A 20,056-nucleotide genomic window follows, 5' to 3' on the forward strand; every position below is an offset into this window, starting at 1 on the left:
TGCATGCAAGGAAACAAGAGATAAGAAATCAAATCTTATTAACGCGCACGATTTTATGTAACTGCTGAAAGATTATTGTAATTAAAGGAATCTGGTGTCATCATCTATTCAATAAAACAAAAACAAACCTAACAAAAAAATATTAAAGCAAATAGTCCTACAAACTAAGTTTATATAACTGTTCATGAGAACTAGAGACTTGTATGTCTTCGTACAATTTGAAATGATCTTCATTCTAGAAATGGACATTTAGTGGTATTTAGATACATAAAATAGAAAAAATAGGCTATATACTGAGAAACAGTCTTTGTTTTGCGACATTTTGGTCCTATTGCCTGACCACCAGACTGCCTCTTCACTCTCCCAATTTAGAAATCTACGGCATCTAAAGGGACATTTTTATGAGACTAAATAAATCGTGCTATTTTTATTGAGGTCACTGTGAGACTGAAATTGGAAATAATATAGCATGTCGTCCAAATTGACTGAAATAAAAAGCCAAGAGGACTTCCAGCAGCGATCGCAACCATCTTTGTTTCCATTGGACGTCGTCATTCAAGACGAAGAAGAAAAACAAAATCGCATCGCCAAGACGATGGCAAGGTGCTTGAGATGGTGATCGTTGATGAAATGTTTTCTATGCAATTAATATAATACAAGGTGGATTTCATGCGTGATTTTATAAAGAGAAGAGAAGTGTTGGTGGCAGAAATGTTTTGGGAATAGTAAATGTTGGCAGGATGTAATATAATTGTAATTTAAGGCGATTTGATTTGGCGTTGGTTCGTCAACCTCTAGATACTGTAGGAGTTCCAAGACAGATTCCTTCGTAGAGTGGCATAACCGAGTGGTCATATCACTCTACCCCAAGGCCCCAAAATAAATAAATACTGATCGTATAAGGCGTATCCCTATACGATCGGAATTTTTCACAGCCGCACACCGAAAGTTCCATGATATAAATATATTATTTGATAGAATAACCTTCATTTTGCGTCACTAACGGCGTTTTAAGAAGACGCGACTGGTTTTGCGATCAGTGAAGTTAAGCTGCTTTGGGTGTGGTCAGTACTCTGGAAAGGTGACCGCCACTGAATCCCTCTTGTATGCTCTCTCTCGGCTTTTTAAAAGGTTTCTTTTCTTTCATTATGAGACTATATTGTATATATGGATGTAAATCTACACGAAAAATTTATAAAACGAAGAATTAAAAAAAAAACTGACGTCGGTGGTGAATCGAACCCTTCCCTGTTCTCATATTATAAGCAAGTGGTAAAGGCGAGTTCTTGTTGATATGCAGGATTCCAGTCCACCACAGAATTCAGTGACTCTCATTTTACTAATTATTTACGTGTATATTTACATACATAACACATTCTCATAATGAAACTAAGCAACACTTTCATACGACATTGAGCATAAACAAGGAAGGTGACGGTCACCCATCCAGTTACTGACCACAACCAATGCAGCTTAACTTCGCTGATCGCAAAACAGATGTCGTACCTTCTTACAAACATTAGTGCCGATAAAATTTTGGAAGGATACTCCATCAAATAATACATTCATATCATGTAACTTTTTTATGGTATAATCTATCGTAATAAAACAACACCTTTTAGAGTGAATTACCGATTTCTTCGATTTGATTCTCGTTCATATTACCCTAAAACCTCTATTCCTCTAATTATAAGGTTTGACGAGCCTTCTTAGGCTGCATTTAGAAAGTACAAAGATAGACAACCATCGGGTATAGGTCGAACAGATACAGTTTGAGAGGCAACAAACATTAAGCTGGTTTAAAGACACTATCTCGGATGACGTTTTTCCCACATAGACTATACTGATCTAGAAATACTGTACCATTTCTAGAATTATACTGTAGTTCATTTCTTTAGTTCTAGAATATTATGGACTGCACAAGCAAGCCTATAGAAGTTGATAAAGTAAAGTCCATAGTGTGGGCTCGATAAATACTTTATACAAAGCCTTGGTTTGTAAAACTGTTTGGTTTAATATTTTGGTTTTGTTTTGTTTTCATTTTTAATGAATGGTTCCATCTTCGATCTCGTTCTCGAGAATTTTTCGTAGGAACAATTTCATCATGAATTTATGACACGTATTTCGCAAAAAATGTAATTCAAGTGATACGCGATTTCTTGCAATATATTTTTCTATACTGGTCCTGACATTAATCGCATATGATGGTAAAGAAATTCAGTACTTGTTAGTCCAATTATATTATGTTTTTCTCCATCAAATAAAGCTAATAAAAAATTTGTATCTTCCACAGAATTTCTCGAACCAAGATGCTTGAACATTTCACTATAAATAAAACAAAAATAATCTTAATGGAAAACCCAGCTAAGTTTTTCTTTCCTTTTCAGTAAGTATAATGGAAATAACAAATTCTTATGGAATAACATCAATGCGGCAACAATATTTGCTTGTCGTTTATCAAATGATAGAACGTTTTGGGAAATTAAACGTTCAAGATCAGTAGCATTGTAAATGCGAATTTCTAGAAACACATTAACTATTCGGAAAAGTTGTTCAGGTATAATGTAAATTTGTTTGTTGTGTCTCAAATGTATCTGTTGGGAATTATGTAGAGGGTCTCTTTTAGGCTTTCTTAAGGTTAAGAAGTTATCAAACAGCAAATTTAATACAAATTATAAACGTTTTAAAATCATTGCAGGGCTTCTTCCCCGCAACAGGTTGAAATCCGGTCTTTTTATATTAATTGCTTTTCATAAAAGCAATAGTTCCAAAATTAACAACCAAACTCGATGCAAACCCTTCTCTAAACAGGCATAACCATGAGTTTTTGGGACCTTTTCTGCTGCTTCATCTTGAGTCCCTCGTCTTCTTCCCTTCACTTGAAATGGTCATTCTCTTACCACTTTGTTTCTTCTTTTTTATTTTATTATAACTATTTTGGCTTTTAGGATGAATTTTTTTATTATATGCTTTATGTGTGTTTGTCTTTCTGTAAAGCTGTGATGATGGGACTGGACCCCTGTGTTATGACTGCTTAATAAAGCTTTGCAAAATCAAGAAACAACCTTCCATTTTCGTCACACATATCCATGAACATATATATATATCGATATATATATATATATATATATATTTTATTTATATATATATATAAATATATATATATATATATATATACATATATATATGCAATAGCTTTTCATAATCAAACAAAAGAACCCTTTTGAAAATCGAGAGAGAGCGTAAGACACGGATTCAGTGGCGGTCACCTTTTCCAAGTACTGACCACACCCAAAGCTGCTTAACTTCACTGATCGCAAAACCCAAGTCGCGTCTTCTTAAAACGCCGTTAGCGACGCAAAATGAAGGTTATTCTATCAAATAATATATTTATATTATGGAACTTTTTGTGCGGCTGTAAAAAAATTCCGATCGTATAGGGAAGGCCTTATACGACCAGTATTTATTTATTTGTGGTACTTGGGGTAGAGTGATATGACCACTCGGCTATGCCGCTCTACGAAGGAATCTGTCTTGGAACTCCTACAGTATCTAGAGGTTGACGAACCAACGCCAAATCAAATCGCCTTAAATTACAATTATATTACTTCCTGCCAACATTTACTATTCCCAAAACATTTGCCACCAACAACAAATGTCTTTCTTTATAAAATCACGCATGAAATCCACCTTGAATTATATTAATTGCATAGAAAACATTTCAACAACGATCACCATCTCGAGCACCTTGCCATCGTCTTGGCGATGCGATTTTGTTTTTCTTCTCTTCGTCTTGAATGACGACGTCCAATGGAAACAAAGATGGTTCGTGATCGCTGCTGCATTTCGTCTTTGCTTTTCATTTCAATATCAATTTAATCATCTCTCTCTTTTTTATAAGTTTTATTATCTCAATAAAAATCTCTCGATTTATTTATATATATTATTTTTAACATTTGTTTTTCTAATGACGTTTCAACAAGTTTTTCTTTTTCTACACTAATGTTTCACTTTTTTCGATAAGGTTTGTAATATTAAATAATAGTTAAACTGTCACAGCTCCTTTTGAGTTTTGTTTTTAATGACGTTTCAATATTCTCTCGCGTACTAAATGTTTGCCGACACAGTCTACAAAGTAGTAGAGTAAGATTGTTTCTTTGTGACTACGAAAATGAATGAATGTTTTCTGCAAGATCAGATCAATGAGACCATTACCATGTTGTACTAAATGTCGCCCTTTTTGTTTTCGAAAAGGGTTCACCATTTTAAGGCCCCTTTTTCTATTTACTTACATAATGTTACTGTCATTTGCATACAAGGAAACAAGAGACAAGAAATTAAATCTTATTAATTTAGTTTTGATTTTATGTAACTGCTGAAAGATTATTGTAGTATACAGAATCTATGTCATCAATTCAAGAAAAACAAAAACAAACCTTGTGTATTAGTACAACTATTCAATTCAAACTTGCAGAAAACAAATTCATAAAAATATAGGAGCTGGTCTCAACTAGTCCTACAGACTTGTATAGGCCATAATACATTCTACAAATTTGAGAACAGTCTTCATTTTAAAAAATATGAGGACAGTTTTGGTATTTAGTATACATCATTACTGACTGAACTCCTAAAACAGTCATTTGTTTTGTAACAGGACCACCCTAAAATCTTCAAAAGCTAGACCCAGTTTAGAAATCTACGGCATCTAAAGGGATCGTTTTTATGAAACTAAATAAATCGTATATATATATTTTTATTGAGGTCACTGTGAGACTGAAATTGGAAATAATATAGCATGTATCCAAATTGATATTGAAATAAAAAGCAAAGAGGACTTCCAGCAGCGATCGCAAGCAACCATCTTTGTTTCCATTGGACGTCGTCATTCAAGACGAAGAGAAGAAAAACAAAATCGCATCGCCGCGACGATGGCAAGGTGCTTGAGATGGTGATCGTTGTTGAAATGTTTTCTATGCAATTAATATAATTCAAGGTGGATTTCATGCGTGATTTTATAAAGAGAAGAGATTTGTTGGTGGCAGAAATGTTTTGGGAATAGTAAATTTTGGCAGGATGTAATATAATTGTAATTTAAGGCGATTTGATTTGGCGTTGGTTCGTCAACCTCTAGATACTGTAGGAGTTCCAAGACATATTCCTTCGTAGAGTGGCATAACCGAGTGGTCATATCACTCTACCCTCAAGGCACCTAAAAATAAATAAATACTGATCGTATAAGGCCTATCCCTATACGATCGGAATTTTTTGCAGCCGCACACGAAAGTTCCATGATATAAATATATTATTTGATAGAATAACCTTCATTTTGCGTCGCTAACGGCGTTTTAAGAAGACGCGACTGGCTGTTTTCGATCAGTGAAGTTAAGCTGCTTTGGGTGTGGTCAGTACTCTGGAAAGGTGACCGCCAATCAATCCCTCTTTTATGCTCTCTCTCGGCTTTTTAAAAGGTTTCTTTTCTTTCATTATGAGACTATATTGTATATATGGATGTAAATCTACACTAAAATATTTATAAAACGAAGAATTAAAAAAAAAAAAAAATCGGTGGTGACGTCGAACCCTTCACCTGTTGTCATATTAAAGCAAGTGGTTAAAGGCGAGTTCTTGTTAATGTGCCGGATTCCAGTCCACCACAGAATTCAGTTCCTCTCATTTTACTAATTATTTACGTGTATATTTACATACATAACACATTCTCATAATGAAACTAAGCAACACTTTTCATACGATAGAGTATAACAAGGCAAAGTGACGGTCACCCATCCAGTTACTGACCACAACCAATGCAGCTTAACTTCGCTGATCAAAACAGATGTAGTACCTTCTTACAACACATTAGTCCCGCAAAGGAAGGATACTCCATCAAATAATACATTCATATCACGTAACTTTTTATAAACTATCGAAATAAAAAACGTTTCTTCCGAGTTAATTACCGTTTCTTCGATTTGATTCTCGTAATCATATTACCCTAAAACCTCTATTCCTCTAATTATAAGGTTTGACGAGCCTTCTTAGGCTGCATTTAGAAAGTACAAAGATAGACAATCATCGGGTATAGGTCGAACAGATACAGTTGAAGATAGGCAACAAACTTTAAGCCGTTGGTTTAAAGACACTATCTCGGTTGACATTTTTCCCACATAAGACTATACTGATTTAGAAATACTGTACCATTTCTAGAATTATACTTCATTTCCTTAGTTCTAGAATATTATGGACTGCACAAGCAAAGCCTATAGAAGTTGATAGGAAGTAAAGTCCATAGATGGGCTCGATGAATAGTTATACAAAGCCTTGGTTTGTAAAACTATTTGGTTTAATATTTTGGTTTTGTTTTGTTTTCATTTTAATGAATGGTTCCAGCTTCGATCTCGTTCTCAGAAGAATTTTTCGTAAAACAATTATTCATCATGAATTTATGACACGTATTTCGCAAAGAAAGAATTAAAGAAAATACGCGATTTCTTACAATATATTTTTTCTATACTGGTCCTGACATTAATCGCATATGATGGTAAAGAAATTCAGTACTTGTTAGTCCAAAGATATTGCGATTTTTTCTCCATCAAATATATAGCTAATTATTGATAATGAAACAAATATTCTCTCTAGCTTTTAACGTTCAAGATAATCTTTTACGACATTGTCCGGCCATAAAATGCGAAATAAGTTTCTTTAAACCCATTAACTAATTCGGTAAATAATACAGGAATAATAACAGAAAATACCAACAATGCCACTTTGACAAACCAATCCCGTTTATCAGATTACAGCAGTTTTATCCTTAGTTAAAATCAATTTGGCAGAAACATTGTCCTAGGCCAAAAATATGTATAATCTCTAGTCTCCACATTAACTATTCGGTCCCTGTTCAGGTGAAAGTTATCGAACTTGCAACATCCAAACGGCCTATTTATTTTGTGTCCCAAATGAATTGTCTGGGAATTATGTCGGGGCCTCCTTTGTAGGCTAAATGCAGGTAAGTTATCGAACAGCAAATTTAATTAGAATTATAAACGTTTTAAAATCATTACAGAGCTTCTTCCCGCAACAGGTTGCGATCTTCGAATTGCTTTTCATAAAAGCAATAGTTCCAAAATTAACAATGTAAACTACCGCAAACCCTCTCTACCTGGCAGGCTAACCATACGAGTTCTTGGGACCTTTTGCTGCTGCTCTTCTTCGAGTCCCTCGTCTTCTTCCCTTCACTTGAAATGGTCATTCTCTTACCACTTTGTTTTTGTTTTTTTTATTTTATTATAACTATTTTGGCTTTTAGGATGAATCTTTTTATTATACGCTTTATGTGTGTTTGTCTTTCTGCAGCTGTGATGATGGGGCTGGACCCGTTATGTCGCTTAATAAAGCTTTGCAAAATCAAAACAAGACGTTTCCCTTCTAGAACATATACATATATATATATATATATATATATATATATATATATATATATATATATATATATATATATTTTATACATATATTACATATATATGCAAAAGCTTTTCATAATCAAACAAAAGAACCCTTTTGAAAATCGAGAGAGAGCGTAAGACAGGGATTCAGTGGCGGTCACCTTTCCAAGTACTGACCACACCCAAAGCTGCTTAACTTCACTGATCGCAAAACCAAAGTCGCGTCTTCTTAAAACGCCGTTAGCGACGCAAAATGAAGGTTATTCTATCAAATAATATATACATATTATGTAACTTCTTGTGCGGCTGTGAAAAAATTCCGATCGTATAGGGATTGCCTTATACGACCAGTATTTATTTATTTGGGTACTTGAGGTGTAGAGTGATATGACCACTCGGCTATGCCACTCTACGAAGGAATCTGTCTTGGAACTTCTACAGTATCTAGAGGTTGACGAACCAACGCCAAATCAAATCGCCTTAAATTATAATTGTATTACTTCCTGCCAACATTTACTATTCCCAAAACATTTCTGCCAACAACAAATGTCTTCTCTTTATAAAATCACGCATGAAATCCACCTTGAATTATATTAATTGCATAGAAAACATTTCAACAACGATCACCATCTCGAGCACCTTGCCATCGTCGCGGCGATGCGATTTTGTTTTTCTTCTCTTCGTCTTGAATGACGACGTCCAATGGAAACAAAGATGGGTTCGTGATCGCTGCTTTGCATTTTTCGTCTTTTGCTTTTCATTACAATATTTGTTTATATCTCTCTCCTCTCTAGTATTTTAAAGGTTTATATATGGCTATAATTGCCATGCTTTTTCCCGATAATTAACATTGTTTTCTAATGACGTTTCAACATTCTCTCGCGTACTGAAGGTTTGCCGACACAGCCCTATTGCCAGTAGTACTTGTACAAAGTAAGATTGTTTCTTTGTGACTACGAAAATGAATGAATGTTTTCTGCAAGATCAGAAATTACCATGTTGTACTAAATGTCGCCCTTTTGTTTCCGACAAGAGTTCACCATTTTAAGGCCCCTTATTTCTATTTACTTACATAAAGTTACTGTCATTTGCATGCAAGGAAACAAGAGACAAGAAATTAAATCTTATTAGCGCGCAGATTTTATGTAACTACCGAAAGATTATTGTAGTATAAAGGAATCTGGTGTCATCATCTATTCAATAAAACAAAAACAAACCTAATAAAAATATATTAAAGCAAATAGTCCTACAAACTATAACTGTTCAGAACAGTCTTCGTTTTTGTTTTGACATTTTTTTTGTACATAACATCATACTTTAGGAAATGACCACCCTCCTGCCTCTAAAATATAAAAAAATGAGGCTATTTAGAAAGTCTTTGTTTTGTTACGACATTTTGGTGTAATATCATATTGTGGGTTGGACGTTTTCCCAATTTGAAATCTACAGCATCTAAAGAGACATTTTTATGAGACTAAAAAATCGTGCTATTTTTATTGAGGTCACTGTGAGACTGAAATTGGAAATAATATAGCATGTCGTCCAAATTGACTGAAATAAAAAGCCAAGAGGACTTCCAGCAGCGATCGCAAACAGCCATCTTTGTTTCCATTGGACGTCGTCATTCAAGATGAAGAGAAGAAAAAACAAAATCGCATCGCCGCGACGATGGCAAGGTGCTTGAGATGGTGATCGTTGTTGAAATGTTTTCTATACAATTAATATAATTCAAGGTGGATTTCATGCGTGATTTTATAAAGAGAAAGAGATGTGTTGGTGGCAGAATTGTTTTGGGAATAGTAAATTTTGGCAGGATGTAATATAATTGTAATTTAAGGCGATTTGATTTGGCGTTGGTTCGTCAACCTCTAGATACTGTAGGAGTTCCAAGACATATTCCTTCGTAGAGCGGCATAACCGAGTGGTCATATCTCTCTACCCCTCAACACCAAAAAAAATGAAATACTGATCGTATAAGGCCTATCCCTATACGATCGGAATTTTTTTCACAGCCGCACACGAAAGTTCCATGATATAAATATATTATTTGATAGAATAACCTTCATTTTGCGTCACTAACGGCGTTTTAACAAGACGCGACTGTTGTTTTGAGATCAGCGAAGTTAAGCAGCTTTGGGTGTGGTCAGTACTCTGAAAGGTGACCGCCACTGAATCCCTCTTGTATGCTCTCTCTCGGCTTTTAAAAGGTTTCTTTTCTTTCATTATGAGACTATATTGTATATATGGATGTCAATCTACACTCAAAATTCATAAAACGAAGAATTACAAAAAAAAACTGACGTCGGTGGTGACGTCGAACCCTTCCCCTGTTCTCGTATTATAAGCAAGTGGTTAATTAAGGCGAGTTCTTGTTGATGTGCAGGATTCCAGTCCACCACAGAATTCAGTTCCTCTCATTTTACTAATTATTTACGTGTATATTTACATACATAACACATTCTCATAATGAAACTAAGCAACAATTTTCATACGAGAGCATAAAACAAGCTTCGGTGTTGTCACCCATCCAGTTACTGACCACACCCAATGCAGCTTAACTTTGCTGATCGCAAAACATATGTGTCTAAAGACATTAGGAAAGAGTGGCATTTGGCTGATGATGTCTATGTCTTTTTCAGTTTGCTAAGTTAATTTTCTCGTAGGTTGTGTAAAAGTGGTCATCTCACAAGTATAAATTTATGATAGCGATTTATTTCGATTTTTAATGGGAATCATCAACAGACTTTCTATCTTTTCTTAATCTTTGTTCACAGTTGCTGGGCAGGACAGCGAAATTAAGAGCGTCTTTGATCGTGGGTTGTCACATAATTACAAAAGATGGTTTATTAAACATTTTGTTTACCACCTTAACATGACTTGTGGGGGTTCTAGATATAGCTACCCATTATACTTATTATGCCGTGGTTCATTTTGGGTTCGAGCGGAAAATGGACTTTCTTTGTCAAAATCGATACGTCCAAGCTATAACCGATATACGCTTCTGGTTTGTGTTATGATGTCGGCAAATTATTGGTTTTTTCCTAAAGCAATTGGAAATCTTTGCAAGGCTTAGAAATAATAGAAAAAGTTTTTTATGAAATTTTTAAGGAAAATCGTAAGTTTTTTTTAAATAATCACTAAAAATATAATAATTATGTTTGTGGAGTCTATTTCGTAAAAAAAGGAATGTTTGAACTTTGACATGGAATGAATCGTTTTGCTATAAATGTGTTTCTAATTAGCTGTTACCGATTAAAAATGCTAATTTTTTTACGGAGTTCAATTTTCAGATTTTCCAACCTACTTATGTTGACGTTTCGTATCGTACCTAAGTAAGGAATAACGATAGAAAAAAATAAAGGTGGCATTAGAAAGCTGAATAAATTTCCTATAAAACGTCACAAAATAAAGATATATGTATTGTTGGAATAAAACTGAACAATTGTCGTTAGATTACGGACAATTTTTTTCTCTCTTTCTATGAAAATATGCGGCAACTAATTATATAGAAACGTTGATATTTTAACATTTTGCTGTTCAGCACAATAAAGTGCAAAGAATGTCCCGTTCGGATGATATATAATACATGCACGTTTTAAGTTATTTACAAGCGCACAAAAATGATCTACGCATGCATAAAATCCGGCCGAACTACGGCGTTCAACGCGTTCAACGCTGACATTTTTCGTAATTACTCGGTAATAACCAATGCTAGAAAAAAAGTGAAAACTGCGATGGAAAGCTGAATAAATTTCCTACATTATATAATACCTAAAATTAATGTGTTGCCCGTAAATAGTTGAGTAACTGAAGCTCAAAGATAAGTTTTGTTTCACGTACAGTCAATTGTTAGAAAAGATTTTTATATAGAAACGTTGATATTTTCACATTTTGCCGTTCAGCGTTCAGCTCGATAAAGTACAAAGAATGGCCGTTCGAATGATATATAATACATGCACACTGAAGTTATTTACAGATACACAAACAGGCGTACAAAAAATTATTCACGCACTCGTAAACCCTAGGCGGAACTACGCGGCTCGACTGTGTTCTCAAGTGGTCATTTTACGCTTACATTTTTCGTAATTACTCGGTAATGCATAACGCAAAGAAAATATTGAAAATTGCAATGGAAAGCTGAATAAATTTGCTATAAATAGCCCACGTAAAAGCAATATGTGTTCCCAGAAAAAAAAATTGAGCAATTGAAGCTGAAAGACGGAAATGTTGTTGAAAGACAGAAATATATGTAAAAAAAAAAAAAAAGTAAATTCTTACTACAAAAAGAAACGTTGCTATTTTTACATTCAGAGGTTTAACATGTGAAAATGCCGGTTTCCTGTTTACGTTTTCTTGTATACAAGATACAAGATCTGCGCCATTCGTGTTCTTCGGATGACTATTTTTTTTTGTGAATTTCCCCGAAAATAACTTACGAATGGCGCGGAATTCGCGTCATCGGAGCATTTACGGCGAAAAATTTATAGACGCGGTTTCCGTCATCGGATCACCAGAGGGTTGTGTGTGTGTGTGTGTGTGTGTGTGTGTGTGTGTGTGTTGTGTGTGTATATATACGCTTGGTGTTTCTTTAGAAACTCGAAGGCAAAAAACATGGAATAAAGGTAATTTTAGTTCAGACGCAATGGAAAGCAATCTTGCACTCTGGGAAGCCTTAGATAGGTAGATAGATAGATAGATAGATAGATAGATAGATATATATATGTGTACGTATGTATGTATGTCAAAACCACCAAGATAGATAGATAGATTAGATATATGTACGTATGTATGTATGTCAAAACCGCCAAATTTCCTTATGTAACAACACCACGCGCCTTTTGCGGTTTCTAAAATTACAGGGAGATCTATCTCAACCGAATTCAGTACTAACAAGAATAGACATTAATTTTATTAATGAACAGTACCACAACTAAGTACTTCCACTTACTGAACAGTCCTTATAGACATGGGCTCAGATCGTAAGTCTGAAAGATCCAACGACAAAGATGGAACGCTCTCTCTCTCTCTCTCTCTCTCTTTCTCTAAGTTTCTATCTCTCTCTCTCTCTCTCTCTCTCTCTATCTCTCTCTCTCTCTCATTTTATATATATATATTTATATATATATATATATATATATATATATATATATATATATCTGTATATATACATCTTACTACAGTAGTAATCATGGGTTGATTTTCAGACCTTAGAGGACTCAATACTCAAGTTTACCTGATCAAATTATATTCACCATTCGCTAAATTATGATCACGGGGAAATGAAATAAGATGGAAGGACATTGAAAAACACGTGCTGAATTTAACCTTTAAAATTAATTTAATAGCTAAAGGTTAAACATATCAAACAGGCAAATATATAAGAAATAAATGAAACGGGGTTATAACTGAAAGGCACTCAAACTAACCAAAAATTACAAAGTTCAAAGAATAAGAGTTTAGCCCTTTCTAAAGACATACACACACACACACACACACACACACACACACAACACGACACCAAATAACTGACCAACTGCACAAAAAAATAGGCCAAAAGCTGCTCCTTCCCTTCTGCATTCGAGTTTTATTGTGGAAACGAGACTGAAAAGTTTACAATCACTGTGAACACAGACCTGACTTACAAACTTCAATTCAACATAAAAACTTGAAGCTAATTCTTAAGTTTGTTATCAAAAATAAACTAAAAGCACAGACCTGATTTACAAATTTCAAATCAACGCCAAAAAACTTCAAGCTAATTCTTAAGTTCGTTATCAAAAATAAACTAAAAGCACAATATTCTGGAACCTCTGCATATCTGTTAAACGTAGTGAATCAAATGGTGGCGTGTGACAACACAGTTTTAGATGATGTCATTGTTTAAACAGGACATGTAATTACGAAACACACACATTCTTAAACACAATACTGGAAATGGCAAAGTGACAAGCGTTGGGCACCACACAACACTTATGTAGTCTTAAGCGTCATTTTCTTAAACATGTCTCTACAAAACTAAACATGCAGATATATTTGGATTTTACATTAATAACTGATACAAAGAACACAGTTCTCGTCTTATGACAACAGACGATATTGATAACTCTACAGTAAGAAACAGATCACACGAAAATATGTCAACACACCACCATCATGAAAAGACGTTTGTGTACTAACATGTCATTCAAGGGAATTTCCACGCCCTCCCCACACAAAAAGGTCATGCAAAGTGTTTTGACATAGCGTCTTTGTAAAGCTCCTTCTCAAATTAATCTCTCCTCCGTTCTCAACTTCATTTTGCACTTTCTTGCACAATAGTGTTTTCAGAATCTTCTTAAAGGACTGTCTCATTTTTCCAGCCCAAAATTGTTGCCTTAACTGAACAAGCATATTCGTGTTGCAGTGCCGGTTGAGTACGTGATAATGAGTCACTATAAGTTTAAAATACACTGGTGTCAGCCCTATACAACCGGAATTTTTAATAAAGTCACGGAAAAAAAGCCACAATTTGGCTAACAAAAAAGTTAACATTAATCTATGGTGTTTGGAAGTAATAAATCACGGGGGAAAAATTCATAATATTTCTTGGGAATCATTATCTTCATGACATTTACAGTCTTCGTTTGTTTATACGGAAATCATTTTATTCTCAAATATTTCTAACGAATGAACTTTGTTAGGGATCTACAGTTAAAGCAAGTCATTCTTGACGGGGGGGATAGTGATCGGAGGGGTCTAACAAATCACCAAACTCTTTTAAAATCCATCATCAGCTCGTTATCCCAATCAGTTTTCAGTCCCGACAATTCTTCACAAAGTTTCCCTTGGTTGTTACTTCACCGTTTGACATTCCCAAAGAATCAAAGATGGTTGGAAGGAGAGATACAAAGTTTCTCTGGGTCAAAATAATAATATTTCCCAGATTATTCAAAATGTAACAATCTAAGAAGGGATCTTTTCAGTCAGTGAATCATTACAGGTCTTCCACAAAAGACCAAGTAATTTTACTGCATTCAGGTTGACAGGTATAAGGGGTATGGTTTTTTTTTACTTTTGAAAAAATTTACATAGTTTTGCACATAGTTATATTTACAATATTATATACATACTTTTTTTATTGTCACAATGTGAAATTAATATATAATTTACATATACGTACCTAAGTCAGCTACACAAATGTTACTCCATTTCTCAAGATGAACATATTCTTAGTAAAAAACAAATGACATTTACCATCAAGTGCTTTTAACAATCTAAATCTTGTTTTGAACATTCCACGTTTTATAAATGCATTAAATGATCTCAGATTACGAATGAGAATGAAACCTAGCCCATTCTCCCAAGGGCATATTAGCTTCCAGCATAATTTCTAAGTTTACCTATTACTCTCGAGTTCCAAATCTTCACATTTCTCATGGGTTTTCATGAAATTATCCACATATAAAGGACTTCTTTTACTGAATTGCAGCGATGGGATCTGAACGAGTCTGCAAATGAATGATATTGTAGAGGTTGATTCAGCAAAAAAAAAAAAAAAAAAAAACAAGTTGCTCCAAACTATAAGTTAAGTATACCTTAGTTTTACCAGACCACTGAGCTGATTAACAGCTCTCCTAGGGCTCCAAACTATAAAACCTTAAATCTGAAAGTCTTTGACATGCTTAAAATTCCTATCAGTGACTTCACTAATTCCAATTCTAAGGAAAGCTGTACTTATGTCTGCAACATATTTGTTCTGACGAAATTCCAGCAGCATATCTGTCAATTTATAGCCAGATTAGGTCCCGCGTGTAAACAATAAAGGAGTCATTACTACGTTACGCTGAAAACTATCCTAATTGGAATCGCAGCAGATTCCTTAAAAACTGGATGTTTAAGCTAGGCAAAAGTCACAACTTGTGGCGGCCGGCAATAAAGTCACAGGGGAAAATCACAGAATACAAAAGTCACAAATCTTGCATCAAAAAAGTCACATTAATTTATGGTATTTGTGAGATATTTCAAGCCACAGGGAAAAATTCACAATAGTTCTTGGGGTCATATCTTTATGATATTTACAGTCTTCTGTTTATGTTGCAAATACGGTCATTCCCCAAAGGACTTGCACTAAACAGGACACGAAAGCTAGACACATCCCGGGCCACTATCTGGGAAAGATTTATGTGTACTTTTTCTTGTGACTTTTTATTACCTGGATTCGTTTCTACAGGGTTATTATCAACTTTACTTTGGTCTGATTTAGAGGTGGAAGATTTCTGAGACGAATTTACATTAACGCTAATAGAATTAGGCAATGGTCTAGCACATAAGAACGTATTTTTACCATTACATTGAAACATTTATTAGGTCTTACTGCTACATTCAATGAACGATGAAGTTCTTGCACAACCAATGCATTTGACGCTTTTTTGGAGGCATCGCTCCTACCCACGAGAATTTAAGAAGAATAATGCAGAACACCCACCAAATCCAACGAATACCTGAGAAACGACAACCCTGAGAATGGAGATGCCCCTGATAGCCTGCCCTTGATCAATCCCCGACTACGACAGAAATCAGTAGATAAGAATCATTCATCCGAAAGCCTCAATAGCAGCCAAACTACCGATGATGTCAGCCGGATGACATCACGCAACGGCAGGCCATATGGGAACGCTGGAATGAATGACATTCCCAGGTTGCGAAGATCTGTCAGGATCGAGCTTCGCCAGGACCATGCAGAAATTTAGATCTGAAGTTCGCTGACTGCAACCAATCAGAATTCGCCATCCATGACCCTCCCGCTGAAGCCCGTGTATAAATTCAGAAGGACCTATGCAATCTGCCAGTAGTAGTAATGACTTTGATAGATAGAAAAAAAAAAAAAAAAAAAAAAAAAATGGGGAAGGCGATGCCTAAAAGACAAGGCTCCTTGAACTTTCACACTAGGTTGCCCCGGAAAAAAAAAAAAAAAAAAAAAAAAAAGTAGTTAGACTCACAACACCCTGCAAAGAATTGATACTCTGCAGACATTTTTAACTCGGGTATGAGCCCGAAAGTTCAAACTAACACACTAAACTCAAAGCAATTTACTAACCCCTGAATAAACCAATGGTCTGAGTCATCCCTCTCCCCCTCCCCATTTCAGGGAGGGAGAGAGGGAAGACGATCCAACATTAGAACCGAGGACCAAGAGCCAAGAATCAAAAAAGACCCTTAAAACTCCTCCTAAAGCCCCAGTTAAATCTGACAACTAACAAGTCTTGGACGGCACTGACTTTGACACTAAACACAGAAATAAAAAACATCACATCCCACACGCAATGACAAATGGGTCTGTCCCATTCTATACCCTCCCCCTTATACCTTCCTTTCCCCCCCCTTTATACCCCTTCCAAAAACCTTTCAGATTACTTCCGGGGGGAACAAATTGATGGGGTTTAATTCGATTTGTAATCGAACCCCACACCTATCCTATCCCCACCCCCTGCTGCTGCAATCTGCCAGTCTCTACTAGCTCCCGCTGGAGAATGACAGAAGAGTCTGTCGAAACGCGTCTCGGCAACAATTGTATAGAACCAACTGTATAGAATATATAAAGAAGCAGAATCCAGATTTTGACTTTTCCCCATGAAATGACAAATATAGGCAGCTGTTAGAACGCACCTCCACTGAAGAAAAGTCCGCAATAAGGAAAATAGAAAAAGTCTTCTACAAAATAAAATGCAGCTGAAGCAGCAATAATATTCAATAGAACCTGTTTAAAAGAGGGTCTGCTGCCAAATTATAATAATAATAATAATATAGTATTGACATATCAGAAGTATTTAAGAAACCGTTGAATCTTCACACATTTGTAGAGTGGCTGTACAAAATAGTGAAATAAGAAACGGGATGGTAATGTAGTGACACGCAACTAATGCTTACAAAATTAATAAAGGGACATTTTAAATGCTAGTAAAAGTGTCTGACGGTATTCATAAGAGGGGAAAATTACATGTGAATGTGCAAGCAAGCGGAAGGTTTGAATGGGAAATGAAAATATAATTGTAATTGGCATCATTATTTAAAAAACATCTTTTCCAAGCAATTTTGTTTGAAATACAATGTACCTGGATATAACTGACATCCAGAAAATGGCAGAACAAAGAAACTAAATCACTGAAAATTGAGATGGATATCACTGAATATCGGGAGACTGCGAATTATTGTGTTTATTTGTGGTTTTTTTCTAGCACGCGTCATACCTCAATGGCTTCTCTATTTCCAGTTCATTTTAGATCTCTCTTAAGCTTTGCAAGTGCTTCATGGATCAGTAGGAGAGATAATCTTAACTGCTATGAGTTTTCTCACCTATATACTATGCTAGGATATTTTTCAATTCTAGCTTTTCAAGTTACTAGCAAAGTATAAGAATGGTATGTGTTCATGAGCGCACAACACAGTGGAACATTTGACAATGATCGAAATCATCTACAGTAATGTCTTCCTATTAGTAATTTATAGATCTATTAAGATTATCACAGATTCTTTTACAAATAGCCTACCCTAGGAGATTTACCAGCTTTTTATGATTAACTGTTTCAGAAGCACTGTTAAAAGCAATTTTAGGAAGATGGGATCACTTGAATGGCCAACATTGTATTGGAGGAAATTTATATAAAAAATGCAATGCAAATATCTAATGTTTCCGATTTGCATGCGGAACTTAAGCACATTCAAATTTAAGAAAACAAGAAGAAGTTTTCAAGGTCTGGAAGTCTTATCGACAGAGAAAACTCTGGACGAACTCAGGCTAAAGGGTGGAATCTCGAATAACGGAATAACAAATGCTCCGCGGCATACCCCAGGGATGCTAGGATCTGAAACTGTTATTGAACTCTTACTGAACGGTTCGTTCTTGTGAACGTCCAATCACAAAAGAAGTGTGTTACCTAATTTATGAAACAATTCTCAAAACATTATACTGCATTAATACTTTATTAGTAACCGAAATCTAACAAAATCAAGTCACAAAGGTTTCTTCATATAAAGTTTCCAATAATTTCCCTACGGCAATTTACAATCCCTTTTTTTTTTTTTCAATTTTTCCTTCAGAGTCCAACTCCACGAACCGAGGAGAGGCTGTTCTTTCCCAGCAATTTCCCTGACGACTTCAGAAATCTGCCATCATCCAGCGGAATAGCCGCGGCCCCCATCAGACCAAAGCGTCGTTCAAGGGAAGACAGAGCAATGGCCGACGAGCTCGATGCTGCAAAAATTGGTAACTTTCAGTTTCCCTTCGCCTTTTCCTCCTCCACCGCCTTTATTTTTAAAAATAAAACAACGTAGGAGACGTGGTAGCAAGCTAAAGTGGTTACTCATTTTACAAGTGTCTTAGCAGATGTGACAACAATTCCAGTACTGCTAGCAGTTTTAACATTTCATGCCCAGTACTGAAAACTCTGCAAGGATATGTTCTTATATGGAAAAGGTCTTGATTTTTTCCTTTTGAATTTAACAGCCATAATAAACTGCATAGTTCTTCATTCATTTGCATTTTACCTCTGGAACATGAATCTGAAGCACGTGAAAAAATAAATATAACTATAAGCCGTTACTATTTCAAAGGGGACCTTTCGTGCTGTACATAAATCAGCTGCTGTTTTAGATAACTCCATGATGAGTACCCTAATAACTTTTGCTTCCATATTCTCAAGCTTGTTTTAAGATACTGAGTTACCGAAAGTGATGATCATTTAATTTCAGTACCTTATGTTTGTACTTATGAAAACTCTTATTATCATTCTGCAAATGTGGTATATTCTGAGATTCCTTTGATTTTTTTTTTTTATCACCTTTGTTTATGACTGCTATTCATTACTTTTTCCTCTTCGGTTCTATTCTGCTTCGCAAGCTTAAGCCCTTTAGCCTCACTGTATTTGATTGTTTACTTATGAATAATAATTATGATAACGTATTTTTGTTCTGGGTAATGAGTATTCTCGTGCCTTTACAGTAATTGCGAAAACTCTCATTATCTCCGCAGTCGAGAGCAAGATCCCCTCAGCTTGCAACTGTCCCCTGGAATCGCAGCACACAGGGAGTGAGTTGCTGAATGTGGTGGTGGACCTGCCCATAGACTCTGTCTTTACGATTCTCTTCGTCCAAGAGCAGTTCATGACTGACGTCTATCACGCCAAGAAGACCAGTGGTAAGGTTCGGGTTTTTGTTGTGCAGTGGTGTATTCAAATGTCTTCTTTCTTCCAGTGTGAATATCTTAATATCAGGATATCTATGATTATAGAGGTCATAATATTCTCACTATTATATATATCCATAATATATATATATATATATATATATATATATGCATGTTCGATAAGAAAAAAAGATGGTCGTCACGTTTTAAAAATTCTAAAGGGAGTAGGCCTAAATGCAGGTCCAAAGTGTTACGAGATATGCTGGTAATTGTCATGCACTGTTAGAAGCAGCTGACATTCACTGATCAGGATAGTTGAAGAGACAACAACAGACCTAGGCTCGATAGGTCATAAAAGTCTCTCTCTCTCTCTCTCTCTCTCTCTCTCTCTCTCTCTCTCTCTCTCTCTCTCTCTCTCTGATGATTTTCCCTAAGTAAATCATTCCTCCTTTTCTGT

General features: G+C 35.3%; 1 protein-coding gene across 1 annotated transcript in view; it reads left to right on the plus strand.

Moving 5' to 3' along the window:
• The window catches only part of LOC136839646 (protein Aster-B-like), a 60,710-nt gene that overhangs the window by 30,577 nt on the left and 10,077 nt on the right, over positions 1-20,056 (plus strand). Inside the window, exons 2-3 of the mRNA XM_067105959.1 lie at positions 18,516-18,681; positions 19,447-19,611. Coding sequence (XP_066962060.1) covers positions 18,516-18,681; positions 19,447-19,611 — 331 coding nt within the window. The remainder of the gene's footprint in view (positions 1-18,515; positions 18,682-19,446; positions 19,612-20,056) is intronic.

Source organism: Macrobrachium rosenbergii, chromosome 6, assembly GCF_040412425.1.
Source record: "Macrobrachium rosenbergii isolate ZJJX-2024 chromosome 6, ASM4041242v1, whole genome shotgun sequence".
NCBI classification, from domain to species: domain Eukaryota; kingdom Metazoa; phylum Arthropoda; class Malacostraca; order Decapoda; family Palaemonidae; genus Macrobrachium; species Macrobrachium rosenbergii.